The sequence below is a fragment of the Gopherus flavomarginatus genome, chromosome 7 (genome assembly GCF_025201925.1).
Source record: "Gopherus flavomarginatus isolate rGopFla2 chromosome 7, rGopFla2.mat.asm, whole genome shotgun sequence".
In the NCBI taxonomy this organism is placed as follows: Eukaryota; Metazoa; Chordata; order Testudines; family Testudinidae; genus Gopherus; species Gopherus flavomarginatus.
The window spans coordinates 86,842,697-86,865,329 of NC_066623.1; the positions used below are offsets into that span (position 1 = coordinate 86,842,697).

The 22,633-nt window shown below is 39.5% G+C and overlaps 1 protein-coding gene across 3 annotated transcripts in view; it reads left to right on the forward strand.

Moving 5' to 3' along the window:
• COL24A1 (collagen type XXIV alpha 1 chain) overlaps positions 1-22,633 on the forward strand; it is a 249,765-nt gene that overhangs the window by 94,159 nt on the left and 132,973 nt on the right. For all 3 annotated transcript variants that reach the window (XM_050962090.1, XM_050962091.1, XM_050962092.1), the window contains exons 13-19: positions 111-164; positions 3,044-3,088; positions 10,225-10,278; positions 10,380-10,424; positions 10,801-10,854; positions 11,747-11,800; positions 13,520-13,573. In XM_050962090.1, coding sequence (XP_050818047.1) covers positions 111-164; positions 3,044-3,088; positions 10,225-10,278; positions 10,380-10,424; positions 10,801-10,854; positions 11,747-11,800; positions 13,520-13,573 — 360 coding nt within the window. The remainder of the gene's footprint in view (positions 1-110; positions 165-3,043; positions 3,089-10,224; positions 10,279-10,379; positions 10,425-10,800; positions 10,855-11,746; positions 11,801-13,519; positions 13,574-22,633) is intronic.

Here is a 22,633-nt window from a genome sequence, read left to right on the forward strand (position 1 = left end):
TCGTTCTTGCTAAATTTCTTACACATTCGTACACATTTCCAAGTGTAATGTGTAAATAATATCTGTTGTGTGCTGTGATTCTAACAGTGTTACCTCTCTCTTGTTACCAGGGTTTTCCAGGTGACTTTGGAAACAGAGGCCCCCCTGGCACAGATGGGAGTCCTGTAAGTATCAAACTGTGTGTGTGACTTTGCAATTTACAATGTGATGGTATTAAAATGTGTCTATGATAAAAACCTGTCCAAAAACCAAACAAACCCCTTGAAAAGAAGGAGAGATTCAATGAAGTTCACTAGAAATTTGCTATTGCTCTTGATTTTACATTGAAGGTAAGCAAGAGAGTTTTTGAAAGCTGCTGAATGTGCTCAGCACCTTTCAGGATCAAATTCTTGCCTGTTTAGGGCTAACTAAAGAAATCTGCATTCTTGCTAAAATCCTTAGTGACTAGGGCCCTAGGACATGACTTTGCATTGATATGAGTAAACTGCAGTTCCAGGGTCTCTTAAAAAGGGGATATTCTGAAGTTGTTTCTCAGGAAGCTGGCTTTAGTATGTTCAGATATTTACTAGCTTTAACCTTTGAACTGTTACTGAATAAGCTTCTGGACCTGTAGGGCAGCTGCTCTTTCTTTGGCAACACCTTTTCAGAATAAAGTGCTCTGGTGATGCAGTAATCAAAACATGTGACAGTCATCATGTCATTGTTTCAGTACTGACTTCAAAGGTGCTTCTCTCTCTTGCCCGGTTCTTAGTTGACTCTGGCTGCAGCTCTTAGCTGTGGATTCCCCTGGCTTGGAGGAGCCCACCATAGATGTAGAGCTAGTTCCTCCACCACTCTTCCCGTGGTCCCTGACGCAATCAGGGCCAGCTCCAGGTACTAGCTTATCAAGCAGGTGCTTGGGGCAGCAACTCTGGAGCGGGGCGGCACTTTCAGGTATTCGGTGGCAATTCAGCGGAGGGTCTCTCACTCCCGCTTGGAGCGAAGGCCCTCCCGCTGAATTGCCGCAAATTGCGATCCCTGCTTTTTTTTTTTTTGGCTTCTTGGGGCAGCAAAACCCCTGGAGCCGGCCCTGGACACAAAGAACAAGTAGTAGGAGTGGCCAGATTGCAGCTGTTCTCTGCTGATGGATGTTCTCTTGGGAAAGATGGGCAGTTAGTGCCTACGGGTTACTCTAACCTGGATGGGGACCAGGAGCTGGGCGAAGAACCAGGGAACTGTAACAAAATCTCTGAGGATGACCCTTCCTCTGCTGCACCACCTGGAAACTCTTTAAAGTTTGCTGGTGCCTTGATTGCCCAGTGGCACCAGGATTTTGGCACGCAGTAAATGTATTCGGCATTTCAGATCTCTGGAATGAAGCTCACCAAGGGGTTTGGTAATATAATATCTTTCTCTTCTGTGGCACTTTTCATCTTGAAAGAACTCAAAGGGCTTTATTAGTGTAACCAACTGCTGTACAAATTATACACAAGGGTCAGTTCGTTCTGCCCCTCTCCAAAGCAGATGCGTTCTTTCCACCAGAACTGAAGGGGAAGAGCAACACTTTAATAGAGACAAACTCAGTAAGTCTAGGTCCTTAATTACAGACTTAAACATTACAAAGAACTGCATTTTAGCACCACACATTTGAAAATGAGTTTCTTCTAATCTAGCAAGACAGCTGCTGATATCACAGTCTCCTCAAATAGCCAGCGAAAAACCCACCCTGCAGGGCTGGTTCAGGCAAGGTGCCAAGTCTGCAGCTGCAGGGGGCTGGAGGTCAGACTGCAAATATAATATGATGTTCACTGAGCGTACTCTAGAGCTGATGATGTGGAGCAGGAGCTACTGCATGCTGCCTGGGAGTTCTGTGGTGATAAGAGCTAGAAGTCCCTGGAGACTCAGGAAGTCTCCCCCGTTATCTCAGCTCTGGCTGGGACAAATCATACTCTCCACATCCCAGCCTGCTTCTGTTTACCAGGATTATTCCATCCCTGTTTTCGTGCTTCCCTCCCTAGCCTTTAATCGTGTACATGTTACATTCCCCATCCACAGCCCGTGCAGAATAGAACCCTCCCAGCTGGTACGGCAGAGGTGTTTGGGGTTGGTGGATGGGTGGCTGCCAGAGAAGGAGGAAGTTACCTTCTAAATCTTTTGGTCTCACAGCTGGAAAGCCCAAACAATAGCTTCACAGTGGGCCCAGATTTGCTTTCATACTCCCCACCTCCAACATTAGAATGTGGAAGGATGCACTGAGCCCCTGACATATTTCTATCATCTGGCTGGCCTTATGGTAATTCAACTGCATAGAGTCTGAGCCTGGAAGGAGGCAGACCTGGGTGGCTAAAGGGGGAGAGCATAGAGATTGCAATCTTTGAGGCTGGGTAACCCATAAGGTTCGTAGCACCTTTGAGGTTCTGCCGCCATAGAGTTTAATCTGGGTGGGAAAGAGCCAGTAGTTTGTTAAAATTGCTTAAAAAGTTTGAAGTAATTTATTTTCTGAAACTTATTAAAAAATATTCTTAAGCTGTGAAAGAAGGAATAATTTAATGAACTCTCTGTTCACTTCAGATGTGCACTAAAACTGGAATCAGCTTTAGATATACATAAACAATTGCCCATAAAGAGAGCATTGCTTTTCAGAGCAGTCTGCAAAGAAATTCATTTTTAAATAGAGCTCGGGCCTTTTTTGGCTTCCTTGTTATAGATAAAAGGAGCCTGATAAAAGCTGTGTCTCCCCTCCCACAAAAAAAAAATAGTTTCCCATTCCCTCTTTTGTTTTTCCCCCTTAAAATAGCAGGAATATCAAGTCTGATCTTCCCTGGTTTTAAAGGCAAGATTTCATTTCTCATTTATTATGGGTTCTCTTTCCTTGATAAAGGGGCTTTTGGCACATACATTCTTTATGCATAGTGTTAGTCGGTCATCTTTCAGGCCCTATTTATACATCAGAGAGAGGTCAGAATTCCAATTTCTTTTTCTTTGCAGCTCATCTTTGATCACCTGTGGGGGTGTATTAAAATATTAAAGTTCTGATTGTTCCATATTCACTTTTTCTTTAAAGGGAGCTGTTGGTGGCATTGGGCCTCCTGGATTTCCTGGGCTGAGAGTGAGTATAACTTTTTCCCATTTATTCGAACTTCTTTAAAATATTTACATTTTGTCTCTGTGTCCAGAATCCTAATAATAAATCTCAAAACGAAGAGATTCTGAGGTTGTTATTTAAATCTAACCTTAGTTTAATGAACTGCTCTGGTCATTCTAATAAAATAATTTTACAGCATTGCTCTTCCATCATTCGAGTTTGAACATTTGTATACTTAATAACATAAACCCAGTCTCAGCAGATCAGAACTTTTGTTTGAAACAACTCAGCTTGCCAGTTTATTCCCTCTAATTCATTTTGACTTTGCTGTTAGGTGCAATATTTTATACAATATAGTTAAGGTGTATAGTCCCACTTCATTGCTGTTGTTGATCCATTGTGTTCAGGGCAGAATTTGGCCTGATATAGAATCATAGAAATATAGGGCTGGGCTGGGCCTTGAGAGGTCACCTATTCCAATGGTTCTCAACCAGGGGTACACCTGGGGGTATGCCGAGGTCTCCAGGGGGGTACATCAATTCATCTAGATATTTGCCTAGTTTTACAACAGGCTACAGAAAATGCACTAGTGAAGTCAGTACAAACTAAAATTTCATACAGACAGGTACTTGTTTATACTGCTCTATATAGAATACACTGAAATGTAAGTACAATATTTATATTCCAATTGATTTTATAAATTATATGGAAAAATGAGAAAGTAAGTAATGTTTCAGTACTAGTGTGCTGTGACACATTTGTATTTTATGTCTAATTTTATAAGCAAGTAATTTTGACGTGAGGTGTAACATGAGGGAGCGCAAGAGAGATCAGACGTCTGAAAAGGGTAACAAAAACTGACCTATTCCGCCCCCCTATACTGAGTCAGGACCTGGCCCATCCCTGACAGGTGTTTGTCTAACCTGTTTTTAAAAACCTTCAATGATAAGGATTCCACAACCTCTCTTAGTAATCTGTTCCAGTGTTTCACTATCCATATAGTTTGAAAGCTTTTCCTAATATCTAAAAAAAAAAAAAAAGAAAAAAATTGCCCTGGCTGCATTTCTAGCCAATTACTTCTTGTCATATCTTCAGTGGACATGGAAGACAATTGATCACGTTTTTCTTTATAACAGCCTTCAATGTATTTGGATTGTTATCAGGTTGTAATTTCAGTCTTCATTTCTCAAAACTAAACATGCCTTAAATATGTCTAAAAGCAGAATCTCACAGTGCTGTTTCCTGTGTCCCCTTCAAAATGTTCTATTTCTATATATGCTATTAGTAAGTGACTTTTTACAATAAGTCATCACCTGGATGACCAGATGATAATTAAGCTGCATTGCCGATGATAATGCATATAATGCAGATGTGGCCAAATCCTAATTATACAAATATAACCCCATCTTGGAAGCATGTGTCCAATGACACAGGGAAGGATAGGAGAGAGAGAGATCCTGAAGGCCAAATTTAAGCTGCTAGATAAGAGATTAAAGTCCAGGAGCTCCATGGTAGCATTCTCTGAAATGCTTCCAGTTCCATGCGCAGAGGTTATTAAAATAAAAAACGCAAAAATAATGAGGGATTTCAGCTATCCCCATATTGACTGGGTACATATCACCTCAGGAAGGCATGCAGACATAAAGTTTCTTGACACCTTAAATGACTGCTTCTTGGAGCAGCTTGTCATGGAACCCACAAGGGGAGAGGCAATTCTTGATTTAGTCCTAAGTGAAGCACAGGATCAGGTCCAAGAGGTGAATATAGCTGGACCACTTGGTAATAGTGACCATAATATAATTAAATTTAACATCCCTGTGGTGGGGAATACACCACAGTCGCCCAGTACTGTAGCATTTCATTTCAGAAAGGGGAGAAACACAAAAATGAAGAGGTTAATTAAACAGAAATTAAAAGCTACAGCACCAAAAGTAAAATCCCTGAAAGCTGAATGGAAACTTTTTAAAGACACCATAATAGAGGTTCAACTTAAATGTATACCCCCAAATTAAAACACGTAGCAAGAGAACTGTGTACTGAAGGCCAAGACTATAACAGGGTTCAAAAAAGAACTAGATAAATTCATGGAGGATAGGTCCATCAATGGCTATTAGCCAGGATGGGCAGGGATGGTGTCTGTTTGCCAGAAGCTGGGAATGAGTGACAGGGAATGGATCACTTGGTGATTACCTGTTCTATTCATTCCACCTGGGGCACCTGGCGTTGGTCACTGTCGGAAGACAGGATACCGGGCTAGATGGACCTTTGGTCTGACCCAGTATGGCCATTCTTATGTCTTTGTCCTCCTCTAGTAGCTGGCCCAGACAAGAGATTATGCTTTCAGCTAATGTACTTATTCCTTCAGTAGTTTGCAAACTGTGGGTTGGGACCCCAAAGTGGCATTAGACTTGCTGGAGCCTGGGACCAGAGCCCAAGCCTCACTGCTCGAGGCCAAAGCCAAAGTCCGAGCCCAGATGCCCAGGGCTGAAGCCTCAGGGCAGTGGGGCCAAGCTTCGGTTCCAGTCCTGGGCAACGTGGCTTAGGTTACAAGCCCCCAGCCCAGGGCTGATGCCCTTGGGCTTTGCTCTCCCCCACCCCACCCAGGGAAGTGGGGCTCAGACTTTGGCTTTAGCCTCCCCACCCAGGGTGGCAGGGCTCGGGCAGACTCAGGCTTTGGTCTCCCCTCCTGAGGTTGTGCAGAAATGTCTGTTGTCAGAAGTGGGTCGCAGTGCAATGAAGTTTGAGAACTGCTAGCTCAAGAAATAGCATCTAATGCTTTTTAACAGTGAAGGACTTGGGTTCGAATCCTGCCATCAGCTCTGGTAGGATCAGTTACCCAAGTATATTAATGGTACATAACTATGTGGGGGAATGTGGCCTGTTAACAGTTTTAGTTAGGAAAGCTCTGATTGCTTCCAGTTTTTAAGCTTTAAAGATGTAAAAAAAAAAATTGGGTAGTTTTGTTTCTTTTCAGTAGGGGTCATATGAACTTTCATTTGAAGTAGGATATAGTTGAGTCCCAACTATATCCTAACTATATCCCAACTATGGTCTCCATTGAGTTTAGTCTTGTGTGTGGCAAATGTGCAGACAAAACGTGTGCAAAAGGATATATATATCCTGCTTATGATAGGGAGCTATTGCTTCCCCAAAAGGTAATGAACTAGTCAAGGTAGTGGGAAGAGAAGTGATGTGGTGCGTCCTCACTGCAGCTGGATAGGATCCTGTGAACATTTTGGTGGATTTCAAAGCTACCTTCCTCCAACAGAAATTTGAACCAGGGCTGTGTTGGAAAATCTGCTTCTTTTGGAGATTAATCCTCCCGGGTAGATAACAGGCCTCGGGTGGTGACATTCCCTCCAGATTTCTGAACAAGGCTTTGGAACAACTTTAGAACAGATGGCCCCAGGGGAATCTATCGCAGGCTTTTAAATAAGCTCATTGCATTATGGGAAAGAACTTTGATACCTATCATAGTCGATGCTGTCTGGATAGTCAGGCAGTGCTGGCATAAAGCTCATTGTACCTCAATATCAAGTCTCAGTGCTGTATTTCAAGGTGCTCCTAGTAGCACAGGGAATCCTCAAGGCTACAGTTTGTTTTTTAAAGGTGTATTTACAAAGGACTGTGCTCCTTTAAAGGGATGGTAGAAGGCTGACTCTCCTCCTATACTGCACCCACACCCTGAATGTAATTTATGGCTTAAAGGCTGCCATCTGACCCTCACTTTTTAACTCAGACACTGTTCAGGCATACTCCCATTTGCTTTGAGAACTGAGTTAAAAAATAAAGACCTGAGCATTTGTCCCAAGGCATTTAATGTTTGTTATATTACATTATATCATGACGTGATGCAGTGTAGTACAGCAGATACCAATGCAACATTAATTCTAGCTGAAGCTGTCAGTAATAGATCAAGTAATGTGTTTAATCTAATTACAGTATATGCAAGATGAGAACTATGTACATTATTCTGTTTGTTCATAGAAGTGATGGTAAAGCAAGCAGCTGGGGAGAGTTGATTTCAAGACATTTGTAAACACTTCCTGCTATTGTTTCTTTGGAAGTGTCAAAACTATTGCCAAGTTCCAAATTCTGGTTGTCTGCATGATTCTGTCTGTCATTAATTACAAGGCTATGAGCCTTAGAAAGATGTAGACTCTGAGTAAACTTGCTACTGTAATTATCAGAGCACAGCTTTTCTATTCAGAAATAACAGAAATGATGAATTAACATATCTTTTTTCCTTTTTTAACAAGCTGGGACAAATTACTCTTTTCCTCCCTCATGTCACATATAGTTTTATACTCAACATTCTGGAAACTGAATTTTTTCTCATTTTCAACCTTTTAGTAATGAGATAGAAGCATACGTTCCTCATTCTTTCTCACGAAACATGTAAATGTTGGCTATCACAATTAGAGCATTACAAGCACTATTCTAATGGGAAAAATTGCAATTATATATAAGCCCTGGTCTACACTGGGCTTATATATAGCATAGCTGAAATCGGCGTATCTAAGGTCGACTTACCTGGCCGTGAGGACGGTGGCAAGTTGACCGCTGCCGCTTCCCTGTTGACTCCACTTCCTCCTCTCGTGAGCTGGAGTTCCGGAGTTGACGGGAAGCGCATTCGGGGATCGATTTATTCACGTCTACCTGATCCGGCGGGTAGTGAAGACCTGCCTTAGCGTATATATTTCTTCAGACTTAAGGTGTGGTTCTGTCTGAAAAGTAACAGCTTAACAGATGTATGCAGAGTCTTATCTGCTGACAAAAATAAGTTTGTATTTGCTTTTTCACTTCTGTTAACTCTCTGGAGCCAACACACCAGGAGTGAGTTTTTATGCCTACTTGTGCATCCCCATCAGAACTGTTTATGAAGTTCCATTCAGCTACACCTATGCAAACCTACTGATGTCAATGAGGTTGCATATGTCACTGAGGGTGTAATTTGAAGACAGTTGGTCTGCATGTGACACTGACTAGGACTGTTATAATATTTCCCCAACATTTAAAAAAAATCCAAAACACAGTGAATGTTTTTTGTGAAATAAACCATGTGAATCACATACTAGGTGATTCACATAATAAGTATGTTTATTCTTCAGGCATCACAAGGTGCATGTGTTGTCTTAAATGAAAAGCTTGCATTTCTGTAGGTAAAACAAATGAACGCAATAGAGTCATCACTCTACTGTGTAATTAAATTTCTCTTTTATTTTGCCTGATATTGATCTGCTGTTTGCTCATTCAGCACCTATTATGATTTTTCAGCCAAACCAACCAGTAAGTGCTAATACACACTCAATTGATGCTGGCAATTTAAAAAAAATGACAAAATTATTAATTCAGTTCTATTACCTGTGATTTTATTTCCACAGGTTCACACCATCTTGGTACAACAAACTGAGACAATCTCCTTTGCAAATATATTGTTGTTGGAGAAACTGTATATTCATTTTTAAGTGCTAGAAGAGTAGGAAGGAATTCAGATTTAAATTGCATCAGACTGTTTCTACTTCTTCCTGTTCTAGACTCAATCTATAAGCTTTGTATTTGGGATCAGTCATAGTACCTAAATAATGCAAAGGGTCTGTAGTTTCTCTGAATAATTTTTCTGTTTTATTTTTGTATAGTTCTAGTTCTTTGCTGTTAACTAGGTCAAGCCAGATTCCCGTGGAGACTGTGACGTTAGTGTCATCAAACTGTAATCTGTCAAACCCATCTAAAACCTCCTTCTGTTACTTTGGAAAGTGTGACGTCTCTCTGCAGAATCCCTTGTGTGAAATTCTGCTTTTTCAGTCAATGCCTTTCTTATTCTCAATGAATATTTATAGGACCACTAAGGCAGCTTAAATTAGTTTGCCTTGATGCAATATCCACACCAAAAGCAGCACACTTCAGTCAAGAACTCAGTCCTCTTGGCAGCAGCGACCATGGCAAAGCAATACTTCTAAGCACTCAAGGAAGCTGGATGCAGAGGTAGAGAGACAGTTTTCCTGATAATTTTACCAGGCAGGCATCATTGGGAAGCTGAGTCGTCAATCTTCCTTTTTCAGTCAACTAACCATGAGGCTGTTGGTGGCTGCAGAAGGATTTTTGAACTTTCAAAATGTGTTATAGGGCTGTTTTAAGTACTGAATATATCAGAAGTGCAGGAGGCTGCACCTGGGAAGCTCTCTCATCTTCTCTGCTATTTCCGTTATCTCAGCAAATGATGAAAGACCTCATCCTCATACTTTTCTTTGCATTCTTGGATGGCATCTGCAGCAACTAGGACAACCATTTTGCCATTTTCTTTTCAAATTGTAGAATCAATGGCAGGAAGCAGAAAAGCATTCTTCCCTGTATTGATGGTTGTAGCCATTATCAGATCATTTCTCATGTTCATCTAACCATCATGCATGAATATACTGTTGATTCTTTTAGTTTTACCTTGAATTTTTTCTCTGTTTCTTCTCTTGAAGCATCTAGTAGTGGAAGTGCAAGTTTACATCACCTAGAGGAGTAGTCTAGTAATTAATTTGGTATAGTTAACCTTTATTTACTGGTGAAGATGCATGAGAATGAAAGAACACAGCTTGGCTGCTAGAGTTTAGGCTAAATGTGCACAGCCAGTACTTAGGAAAAATGCATCTTTTCATTGTATATTGGGTATATTTGATATGGAAATCACTGAGATTTCTTTACAAGTGTCATATTTCAAAACAGAATAATTCATTTAAATAAAATTTGGTGCTGACAGAAAAGGGCTGGATTTGGCAGTCCCAGCATGGACTGAAGTTACAGACTGCAGTTACAATACAAGTGCAAGCTTTCTCACACTCCCCCACCAGATATGCATCTATCCTCTTCGGTGTGCATGACATTGAGGAATGAGAGGGTCGTTTAGTTCATGGTGCTTCTGCTGAGATAGAGGATGCTAGTAATGGTGGAGGTTTTGTGATCTGGATACTTGTCCATGAGTACGTGGATTTGCATCTCCAAACAGCAAACAGATGAAAACACTTTCAGTCACTGCCAACCTGGGCTGAAATGCAACCAATAACATAGAGGCAAAAGATACTTTATGGCATTTCCCGTTCCCTGAATCATTCAGGAAGCAGTCCCCCTGTAAGTAAAAGTTTAATGCAGTCTTCTCATTTTCTGTTGTTTAGGGTGTTGTTGGGCCTGTGGGACCGAGTGGACCTTCTGGAATTCCTGGGCCTCTGGTATGGCATTAAGCAGAACTCACTTTACCATTTGCCAATTGCCTTGACTATTTTTCAAATTATAGTCAAACATTGTTTGTTTGTTTTTTAATTTTTAATAGGGTCTTCCAGGGAGTATGGGGCAGCCTGGAATGAAAGGTGATAAGGTGATCTAAATATTTCCATTCTCATAGAGATATATTACATGTAGACAGTCTTTCTCACATCTGTTTTGCAAAGCATCCCTTTTTCATTTTTTTCCTCTTTTGTTTTCTTTTTATCAAGCTATTGCAAACTGAGGGTGTGATTCTACAAACACTACTGGGCATAGTGCTGATTACCATGAATCGTGCTGTCAGGCGCTGTGTTAGTGATGTTTGCAGGATTGGGTTGTACAACGGTTCACTATGCTCTGTCCTTCAAAAAACCATGTTATAGTTTTAAATACTGAACATTGATTTAAATCTTTCTGCTTTTGTGAGTCTGAAAAATACACCGTTTAAGCTGCATATATATGTCTGTTTAAAATAATATGTTGTTTAGGGTGAACAAGGCATTGCAGGAGAGCCGGGTGAGCTGGGCTATCCAGGAGACAAGGTAAATTAAGACAGCACTCTTTTGACATATCTTCTGATCTAATAATCCCAATGGCCTTTTCTTCTTTTAAATTGCAGCAAGTAATGTACAATCAAATGGAATTCAGCAATATCAGTTGAATACCCCAGCACAATTTTATTTTCTATATCATTATTTTAAAAATTTTTATTTATGAAAATAATGATCAAAGGCATGTAAAATGTATGGGTCAAATTCTGGCTGCCATGTGTGCACTTAGGCATGTCAGAAAACATGCTGTAAGAAGAGGGAGGACAGAGCAGTCTAATTCCCACCAAAACTCACTGAGAGCTTGTTATACAGGTCATTTGCAACAGAAGCCAAGGAGCCTCCTGGGATGGAGCCTAAAGTTTTATCTGACCCAAAAAACCTGAAAACTGTGGTCAGCAGCCAGGCAAAAATGTGTTATCAGACAGCCCAGGATCATAGAATCATAGAATATCAGGGTTGGAAGGGACCTCAGGAGGCCATCTAGTCCAACCCCCTGCTCAAAGCAGGCCTAATGCCCTGGGATATAATGAAAATGGTTTATAAACAAGCTTTTCATACCTATGTGAGTAATGGAATCTTTGGTAGGTAATCCATAACTCCTAAATTACACAAAGGATTGTTTTTAATAAAAATTCTAAACTGGTATGTTGTTATTGCAGTACAACTAATTAAAATAGCTTAAACTAACTGAATTATTTTGCTGTAACATGAATGGAAGAGTTTGATTCAGAACCGCTCAACGGATTTTAAATTTGGTCTGAGTGTTGAGCTGATATTTAATTAATTTTGCACAAGTGGGAAGGTATAAGCAGTTTTTTACTGCATGCAATGTTACAAATAATTTTCAACAATAATATTTAATAGCTCTTTTTTCCCCCTTAAGGGTTCTGTTGGTTTGCCAGGACCAGCAGGAATCAGAGGAAAGCCAGGGCCTCCTGTAGGTTTGAACACTTATTTTGTTTACTCTGGTTACGTCAGTATGTGGCACGTGGGTTGATACTTGTTGTATCATTCAGGCAATCCAATTGCTTTGAGGAACAATTCTGATCTCACTAGCATTGGTGTAAATTGGGAGTTAATGCTGTTGGGGTCAAGAGAGTTATATAACTGGTGTAACTGAGAACAGATTCTGGTCCATAAGAAGGCATTTTGCTGCTCAGTCATTAATCTGCTAGTTCAGATTTCCCATGAAGTGTAGAAGGCTACTTGGGTATTTAGGGCTCACTTAATCATCACCATAATAATAAATCACTTACCCCAAAATACAAATAAAGTAAGACTTGAATTCAGTCTTAGAAGTTCTGTTGGCTTATGATTAAGCCTGTGTGTTTGTGAATTGCTTTTTGACAACTCTGCTATAATGCTGCTCCTTCTGCCTTAGAAGACACTGTAACAAGGAAGCAGCGCTGAAGAGGATGTAGTTTTGCCAGTCTTTTACCTGCCTTTTTGCACTGCTGATGCCACAGAATTGCAGTGGCTGGTACTGGGGAGCACTTAAAATGGTTTCAGCAGTAGAATAAAGGATATTTTGATTGTAATAATGCAACTGTTGAGTCTTGGAATTCTCCTTACCAAAAATTTGAGACTTCTGCTCTTTTTTCCCCATGACCAGACTGACTTTCTGTATAATTCATAGTGGCAAACACAACCAGCCCACTTAATATGTCACTAGAACTTGTCAGAGGAGCTGGAGCTTTCCTATGCACAGTTTGAATCATGATGATGCTATTGCTATTTAACACCTATAATGCGATAGGCAATTTACAGAGCAATAAAAAAAAAACAAAAAACCCACTTTTCCTTACCTTGGGGAACTCATAATCTAGAGTCTTGGTCACACATGCTTAACTTTATGCAGTGAGGGTAGTCCCATTAAATGTAAAGTTAAGCATGTGCTTATGCCCTTTGCTGAATAACTTAAAATAACCAGATGTTTAAGTACTTTGTTAAATTAAAGTATTGGAAGCAAACACATGCTTAACTTTGCAAACCTCAGTGACATTAAACACATTTATAGGATGAAGGCCCTAAATTTTAGACACACCTCATTCAGCAGCAGCAGCAAACAGAGGGAAAGAAATGGGGAAAAGGAGATCAAGATTTAGAAAAATAAGGTCATGGAATTTTAAAAATTTGTGTGTAAGTAAATCTTGTATAGCGGAACCACCAAGATATGTAGTTGGACCAGATCCTGCTACCAGTGGCAAAACTCCCATTGATTTTAATGGTGCAGGGTTGGGCAAATAAGCATATTGAAAGTATCTATATGAACTTAGTTTTGTAACCCTCATATTATTTTGTATGTATAATATGCACACAGGTATAAGAAATATTTTTTCATTATATGAATACTCACATACATATTTAATAATGAGTGGTGGCAGGAATTATATCAAAATTAAATATCTATAAATGACTTATGTTTTTATTATTGCAGCTGCAAGAGGGACTCATTAAAAATTCCAGTAATAGATAACTAGACTTAATTAAATAGAGAAAGAAGCTGTATAAAAATTAATCCTATTTAACTGAAAATTCAGCTAAGCATTTTATTTGATATTTTGATGTTTTTAAGTGCTTTCAAAAACCAATACAAATCTACTTCTTGTAAAGTTTTAATTTGCTATCTAAGTTATAATTTTTGGATTTTTTTTAGGGAAAAATTGGAGATCCGGGACCCCGGGGACCATCTGGTCCTCCTGGGCCTGAGGTAAGAAATTGCTTGAAAGATGTAAATGAAACATTTAATGTTAATTGTGCTTTGAATACACAACAAAAATTAGAAGGCAAACTTGTGGTTGGTCAGTTCAGAGGTTTAGTCTTAGGCTAAAAAGTGGTTTTCAATCATGTCCTTTAAAAATGGATTACTTCAGGTTTTTTAATATGATAAGGTGCTGTTGGACAATAACCTTAATACACAGGATTAACACACATTGTTCCTTGAATGCTGCTCTGTGTGCACCATTCTAATGCGTAGCCATGATCAGTTCTCAGTTGATTCCAGTTGTGCATTGCAGCTAGGATGAAGCACGTGTGATTCTTAAATCCATATTTCCATATATGAACTCTGCAGCATGTTTATGTTCAAATTTTTTCAAGACTGGCTGTATATTTATGTTTATCTCTTGGGGCAGAGCACATGTAGTTGAGAGGACTGCAAAGCAAATACATTGGACAGTCTGGATACCATATATTGTTAAAATTTTAACTTTGGCATAGCAGTTGATTTAGAACTGCTTCATATTCTGGAAGTTTACATGGAATCCAGCTAAATCTTTGAGATATTACATCTGGGTGTTTTTGGCATTTGCATCTTGAGTCACAACATGTAGACTGGATGTTTCAGACTACACAGGAAAGCCATGCCATTTTCTGGACAGAAGAAAGCAACAATTCAGATTATTTTCTTAAGCAGCTAACTTTTTCCAACAGATTTATTAAAAAATCTTTATAATCTTTAATATGTGTGTATATTTGTAAAATATGCCAAACTTGCTAATGATGGTAACATTTATTAAATGACCATTGTCAACTTAAATAACACATTTACAATTGTAAACTGAAAGTGCGTTTTAAGAACGTTTTAACTTAGTTTTTCATAATAGTACAGAGGACGCCTTTAAAAGTCAATATTTGCTTTCAGTTTTTACATAACTGCAGCATCTCAGATAGCACTATCTTCCAGCCCTAATATGAGACCTGATCCTGCAAACACTTGTGCATATTAGTAGCTCATTCACATGAGCAGTCCCATTGAAGTAAAGGTCAAATATAGGAACCATGAAGGGATGGAGCACACTCAGTTACTCTGTGGAGGTAGCACATGAACATTCTGGTTAATGGTAGGAGCTGTAAGAGCCTCAAGCTTGCACGGTAAAGAGGGAACCTTAAGAGATTTTAGCTACTAAAAGTGATGAGCAAGCAATTTTTCAAAGAATGATAAGCAGGCTGAATTTGGGCAGATTTTCACAGGTATGTCAAAATGCACTTCCCTGACACAAGGTCCCACCCCTACCAATGTCAGCTCTCCGCTTCAAACCAATGTGGAGTGGGCTTTTCAAAGAAAAAGTCACCAGGACTTTTTAACATGGGCAAAGCAATGTATTTTTCACTAGTCTCCGTCTCAGAAACAGCTGAACCGTTTTTGCTGAAATTAAAAAACAAACAAACAATCAACGCTTGAGGCCATGTGGCATCTAGAATGTCAGCCTGGATAGCTAAAATTCAGCAAAATTATAAACAATTGAAAACAGGATTTTATAATGGGGATATCAGGCAACCTTAACAGGTGATAGTACCTGCTCTGCCTATAATATATTTAACGTTTTAAATTAATATTAGTGTTTTCCTTTTAAATTGTTAATACAAAACCTAATATGATAAAACACCTAATGGTATCACCCTAGAGAATCACAATAGCACATTGTGTGTATCTGTATTAAAAATAACTCTCTAAAAGTAGCAAAGATATAAGTAGAATTTCAATCATGTATTATATGGGGACACAGTCTTCCTCACTTTAATAGTTTATGGGGAAATGATAAGGCTTTAACATTTGCTTCATTCGACCTTTCTAGACCGCTGGAATTATGTGTAAATAGATTCCTCAGAAGTTTGATTTTAGTTAAAATATCCTTACCGACCTTGTATAAAAGTCTGCATTTTATACTTGAAGGCTCTTTTACCCTTTCATTTCTTTAAAATGAGGTTATCCCAGAAAAGTAACTCTAAAAATTGCATTGTGAGGTTCCATGTTGACCATCTCTCTCAATGACTCCAGGACAAACTTGTTGAATACTTGAGTTTACAAGAAAAAGTTGTTTTTCTAATTGCCAGTCCTGCAAAGTGAGCCTAAAATCTGCATGTTCAGTTAGATTCTTTCTGGTTCATGCTACATCGCCAGTAGTAAAGATTCTATAGACTAAATTCTGCCTTCAGTTACGCCCATGCAAGTCTTGTTTTCAGTGGAGTTGTGCAGATGTGAATACAGATAGAATCTGGCCCTGCATTTGGATTATTTTTTTAAATCTGTAGAGGATTTGCAATGTAGAATAAAAACAACCTCCCATAGCTGTCTTGGCTTTGCAGTTTTAAGAGGATTTAAAAGTGGTACAAAGTTTGTCACTTAAGTACATAGGAATACAGAGGCACCAGATCTGTTGGGGTAGGAAGGTGCTCTTTTTTACATAGTGATGTTCAAGGAAATCTCACCTGAAAGTGGGGAAAAATGCATATTGCAAAAAAATAATCTTTTTTGAACCTGATTGATGTTGTTTAAAGAAGGGAATTGGTTTGTTCAGTATAATGTCATTAATAGCGTATGTCATGGGTTTGAGTTCCTCTCGTGACAGTACTAGTTCTTTTGATGCAAAAGAATGCATACCTGCATGATATTGTATACCACGTCATGCTCTAGACACATTGTTAATGGGATTAGTCACCAAGAAAGCAAGCATTTCCTGTCTGAAAAAATTTAGCATTTCCTGTTGCGTGGGGGAACAGAGCTCTCAGAAGAAAATCTCTGTCTGTCTTGTTATGTAAACAAAACTGTAGACCAGGGGTTCTCAAACTGGGAGTCGGGACCTCTCGGGGTCATGCAGTTATTACATGGGGGTTGCAAGCTGTCAGCCTCCACCCCAAACCCTACTTGGCTTCCAGCATTTATAATGGCATTAGATATATAAAAAAGTGTTTTTAATGTATAAGGGGAGGTCTGCACTCAGAGGCTTGCTGTGTGAAAGGGGTCACCAGTACAAAAGTCTGAGAACTCCTGCTGTAGAATGACCAAGTGTTTGTCTTTGAAAATATGACTGAACAAATACCACGTTTTAACACTCCAAAGTTATGCATCCCTTAGCCTTTCTTATGCTGGTCAGGTTGACATGAGATAAAATGAGCTTTGTCTGTACTATGAACATTTATAACATGGTCACCATATGGTGAAATATGAGATGCAAATAAGGGCAGAACAGCTGTATTCCACCATCTTTAGAGGAATGTGAATGCCAAAGGTTCTCTAGTAGAAGGCAAAAAAAATAAAAAAAGTCCTGCTTCAAAATGAGGCTTGTGATTTATTTTCCCCATCTTATTTTTGTTTTTAAAAGTGACCTGAATTCCCTGGCAAGTTTTATTTTGATGTAACTAGACCATAAACATACAGTATGGAGAGCAGCAGTGCAGGTTTCTCTGCTATGCCCTGTCAGTACATCTCAGATAGCATTTCTGCTCAAAGCTTCAAAGAAAGCTAGCTGGCATGTTAAGGAGGAGCGCTTGCACTGCTTGCGCTGCATTATTGGAGTGGTGAAACATGTCATGCCCCCTCCCCAAACAGTGTGTCTATACTGCACCTGGGAGGTATGATTCCCAGTGCTGGCAGACAGATTCGTGCTCGCTCCTCTCAAGTTTGCAAATAGCAGTGTGGACATTGCAGCACAGGCAGTGGCATGAGCTAGCTGCCTGAGCTCAGACCCAGGGCGTTGGATGGCCTTGGACTGAGGTAGCTAGCCCAAGCTGTCGCCTATGCAGCAACATCCATGCTGCTATTTTTAGCATACATTCTTGAGCAGAGTCAGCATGAATCTGTCTACCTGCCCTGAGAAACATACCTCCCAGCTATAGTGTAGACATAGTCTCTAAGAGGTCCTATAAAGACTGGTTCCAGCCCACACTGATCTCTGCTCTTATTCACAACAATGGTTGGTTGAGATTTCTGAACACGTCTATCCTCAAACTCAAACCACAATGGGAACAGATGTGAGATATAGCAGTTGGGGTGGTACAGGCCCAGAGGGGCTGGAACTAGATGTGCTGGAGTTGTGGCTGGCTTAAAGTGGTTTCCATCATATCCAGGGTTCATGGTTTGGTTCAGTGGCTCTCAGCTTCCCTACTATACACATTGTTCCGGTGCCCCTGTACAGTCCCTGATTCTTCTCTCATGTAAACTGCTGCAAATCAGGCAATTCCTCCACTGAAGTCAGTATTTATTCTGATATATGCAAGAGCAGGAATAGGCCCACTAGGCCTCACACACACACACACACGCAGATTTTTTCTTTTTGTATGCAGTCCAGCCTCAAATAACTCACCAAATCTGTCTTTCCTCTTCAGCTGTGCAACAGAGTTACTTCAGATTAGAGTTTTAGTAACTCCTGATTGCTTCAGGGTCATGAGTGGGTGGCTTAAAGTTCCTGAGGATAAGAGACAAGCGTGGGGGGTGGGAATAGAGGGTCTTCTATTCATTCATTTTCTGAGTGGCTTCATGACCCTTGGCTAGGGAGTATATTTTTTCAGTCTGGGGATTGAGCAGTATCAGACCAACGTTTCTTCTGGGTATGCTTCCACTGAACCAGGATCCACTGGAGAGTATTTGCTGCTAAGAAAGCAGAAGATATTTTTAGCAGGCCCTTTACCATACTGAGTTTTTTTGAGCCATTGAAAAGCTGACATATTGTCCAGCCTCTTCATGTCTCTTAAAATGGTTCATGTAAAAGTGCCCTTTTCTAGACATTTATTTTATTCACAAAACTAATTGCAAGCCTTTGTATAGCAGTGTTTTAACGCACATTTTGCATAACAGTTATAACAGGATTGAATAGGTGAGATGTCTTAACATGCATGAAATTAAAATGAATTTTAAGAAGTTTCCAAATGCATTCATAAGATTTTATTTGAAGGTGAATCTTGTGCCATGAGTCTATTTTAATTAATCCCCAAAATAGGCTCTTAAAGTAGAGTTTATTGTTTCCTTCAGATGTGGCTTAAGATCTGCGTCAAGTGTCACAAATAGATTTCATCTGGAGCAAAGGGAGCATTAGTCATTATCTTCACTAGACCTTTATTTCATTTTTGTATTATTTTGGTCTGAACTTGTTAACTTATTCTCTCAGGAAGGTACACATATGGGAGTCAGCTGCTATATGTTTTATCCTCGGCGCTATAGAGTTACAAAGAAAAGGGGCACATTAGCATAATAGCAAACAGTAACAAAATCCAAATCTTTTGCAAGTGAATCACTGGCTGCTTTGAATTGTTAGCTCTAAAAGGGAGAAAGGGTTATCTTCAATGCACGTTTCGTCTCATCACATGATATTTTGAGGTTACATGGACAATGAAGTTCAGTAGCTAAGAACAGTCCATCTCCTAATGTTCAGAATTCACAATTATAGAGTCAAATTGTGATGTGATTACTCAGTTTATACCCAGGCAAACTTTAATTTATTTCAATAGGAGTTTGCCTGAATAAACAATGAATGAATACTGAAAAGGGGTCTTAGGATTTGGTCTTTAGAACCTAGTCCTGGGAACTTAAAATACACAAACTAGGGGTGGTCAAAAATTGAAATTTCTATCCCATAAGAAATTCCAATATTTGATATTTGTTTTCGTCCCAAATGAGAACAAAAGGTCAAAACATTTGTAGTGGTTGGGTCTGTGTTTTTGTTTTTTGTAAAATGGAAAGTTCCCCAAAATCACTGTTTGTTAATGTGAAAATGTTCTGTTTCTCTTTCTGTCTGCCTTGTGGGAGTTGTAATTCAGGTGTCTTATGCCCCCATTCTCCTCTATTTCACATGATGTACCATGGTTGTGAGATTCCTATGATGCACCTGGGTGATTGAACCTGAGAGGAGACCATGCTGCATCATGGGAAATGAAGTCAAGCCTCACCTAGCCAATAGCTTTTCAAGTACGGGAACATTACAACTTACAAAAGTTGCCATGAAATAAGGCTAAGTTGGCCCTTCCTGAAAGGATCATTTTCTCCACAAGTGTGGAGGAAAATTATTTTGTCTTCTCTGTGGAAAGGAAAGCTTGAGATTTTTCCAGTATTTCGGAAAGGTAAGTAATTGATTGCCATCATCCAGCCTATGAAGTCTCTGAGATGAGAGCACATTTATCTGAAAGCTCTTTTGTCCTATAATCAGAGAATATTGAATAGGGAGAGAATATGCCTCTATCTATTTAAAGTTGGCTGTTTTAAGCCTAGTGGAAGTCCATTAACATTTGTTCAAGATCTTACTATAAAAGTTGTTAGTCTCCTATATTGTGTTGTTGAACACAGTTTCCCATTCCTTTTAGGAATTTTTCCATAGGGGGAAGTTGAGCATTTTTCAAGACTGCCTAAAATGAGTTTAAAATTGGACACTTTTTAAGGGGGGAGGTCAGCCAGTGAACATTTCTGACAGGGTTTCACCTGATGGTGTGATAGCTTTTATTGAAATTTTTCAAATTTAAGTTAATTTTATTTATGTCAATATTAGAAATCCTATTTGGTGTATATAACTGTTGGAATCAGAAAGAGTCTTAAGCTTTGTCTGTTACTAAGAAATTTGCCTGTTGATGACAACAGATGCAGTTAAATAAGTTATGAAAATGGTTTAACTGCACACACATACAAGACCAAACTGTGTCCAGCTCCATTTCAGAAATCCTAGTTGAGCTCTTTGGTCTAAGGTCTTGTTTAGACTGAGAAATTTCTTATGCTAAGTATTATTGGTTTCCAGTGCAAAGATTGCAACTTGCCTTGCATCCATACACAAGTGCTCCAAGTGGTTTCGAAGCAAGCTGCATACCACTTGAAATAGACAATGACCTTCCTACACCACAAAATAGAACCACTGATGTTTAGAGCTGAACTGACACTGAACATGGCTTGGTTGCAAGTATAGACAAGGACAAATCATGCTCAGCTTCTTTTCAACTGGCAGTTAATCAAAGTGCCTGCAGCAGACTCTATTGTCTTACTTGATGTTTCCCCTACCTTTTTGTTTGTTCCTGGCAAGTTGCAATTATTTTATGTCTTGCAGTTTGTACTGTGTTAAGAATCCTTCTCCCACCTCTTCCAAAGTTGGGATTTTTGATAGGAAAAATTAATGTATTGCTGCTGCCTTTAAAAAAAATGTTGCCACTGAACTTGGAGTGGATTTTTCCTGCACAGAGGTGGCCATATTAAAATATATATATATCTATTACTTTCCTGCTCAGCACATTACGCATAGGGCACACAGCTTTACATATGGCAGAGAAAAATACTTGTGACTGTGGGAATACTGACATTTCTAAAATCCTTTAGAGAAAAAATACATTTCAGATTAAATCTTCCCTCTACAGACATAATTATAAACAACAAATAAACTGTGCCATTATTATCCGAGGATACAAAATCCTAACTCTGATTTCCACAATTAGAGTGGCCACTGCTGTAAACAGATATCCTTTTTGGCAAATATGATTTGAATACCATAAGAAATTTGAAATTAGCTTGGCAAATCAATTTCAAGTGCTCTCAAAGATATCTTCCGTAAATCGCTAACTTATTGCTTCATTCAAATGTACCTGTAAATATGTGATTGCATTTAGTTGAGGTGACTTGCTGACTGATAAGATGTTACGAGTGAGATTTTCAAAAACACTTGTCATTGGCCTAAATGCTTCCCTGTAGGAGCTGAGTTGCGCCAACACTGAATGCTTTCAGCAAACCTCACCCTAAATGTTCACCTAAATCGAAGCATTGTATCCAACTGAAAAAAGTCATTTTTGAGGATGTCCGTTTGGTGTTTGCAAAAATTTCATCTGTCTCATAAAGATTTGCTCCCTTTGTTGTCTTGCATTGCACCAGGACCCAGGCAGGTATGATGGGACTAAGGACTGCTGGTGGGAAATTGTGAGGACTGTAGTGCCCAAAGGTTGGCCCTGCAATGAGCTCCAATTGGGCAGATTCCTGCCTGGATCTCCATTGGCATTAGAGGGGCTCTTTGCTGGTGCAGGGTTCTGCCAGTGTGGAACTCATTGCAGGAACGGTGCCTGAATTTCAATTTTTTTCACATATGCTGCTTTCCATATTAACCAACCTTGCAGAAAAATGAACTGAGCTAATCAGCAGCAGTCCTCACAAACCCCTTCCATCTCAATGAGGAGTCAAGTTCAAAGTTTAGGGTGTCAACACATCAAGCTGGGGATATAATTCCCAGATCAAGCAGACGTACCTGAGCTAGTGTGCTAAAAACAGAGCCATGGTGGGAAGAGGGGGTAGCCATGCTGAGTACATCAAGGATGGAGATGTACTCGGTGCAGTTAGTCCTTCCAGCCACTTGTGCTACCACCGCTACACTCTATTTTTAGAATGGTAGCTCGAGCAAAGCTAGCACAGGTATGACTGTTCCGAGTAGAAATGGCTCCCAGAGCTGGAAGTGTAGTCAGACCCTTGGATGGGCCCACAGAAATTACAACAGTCATCAATTTCTTTAGGTTTTTGCTTTTTAAAGGAAACTTAAATGAAAAAAAAACAACCTGTTCTGATAAAATTAAGGCTACATGATGAAAGACAAAATCTGATAATGCAAAAGTTAATGTTCTCATAATAATATTAAATCATATATATTTTGCACACACAATACTTTTAGTTATTTGGCTTTTGGCTGGGAATGGGTGACAGCATGAATCACTTGATGATTACCTGTTCATTCATTCCCTCTGGGACACCTGGCATTGGCTACTGTCAGAGGACAGGATACTGGGCTAGATGCACCTTTGGTCTGACCCCGTTCTTATGTTCTTAAATATATACCTGAGTCATAAATACAGTATGTACAATGCGTGCAAGTTAGTGTTACTATAAGTACTTAATACATTCATATTATAATATTTATATATATTGGACATGATTCTGCTGTCAGTTACTCCAGCATAAATCCAAAGTAAGTGTGTTGGCTTCAATGCAACTACTCTGGACAAATGCATAGTCTCCTTTGAGTGATTGTCCATATGCACGTTC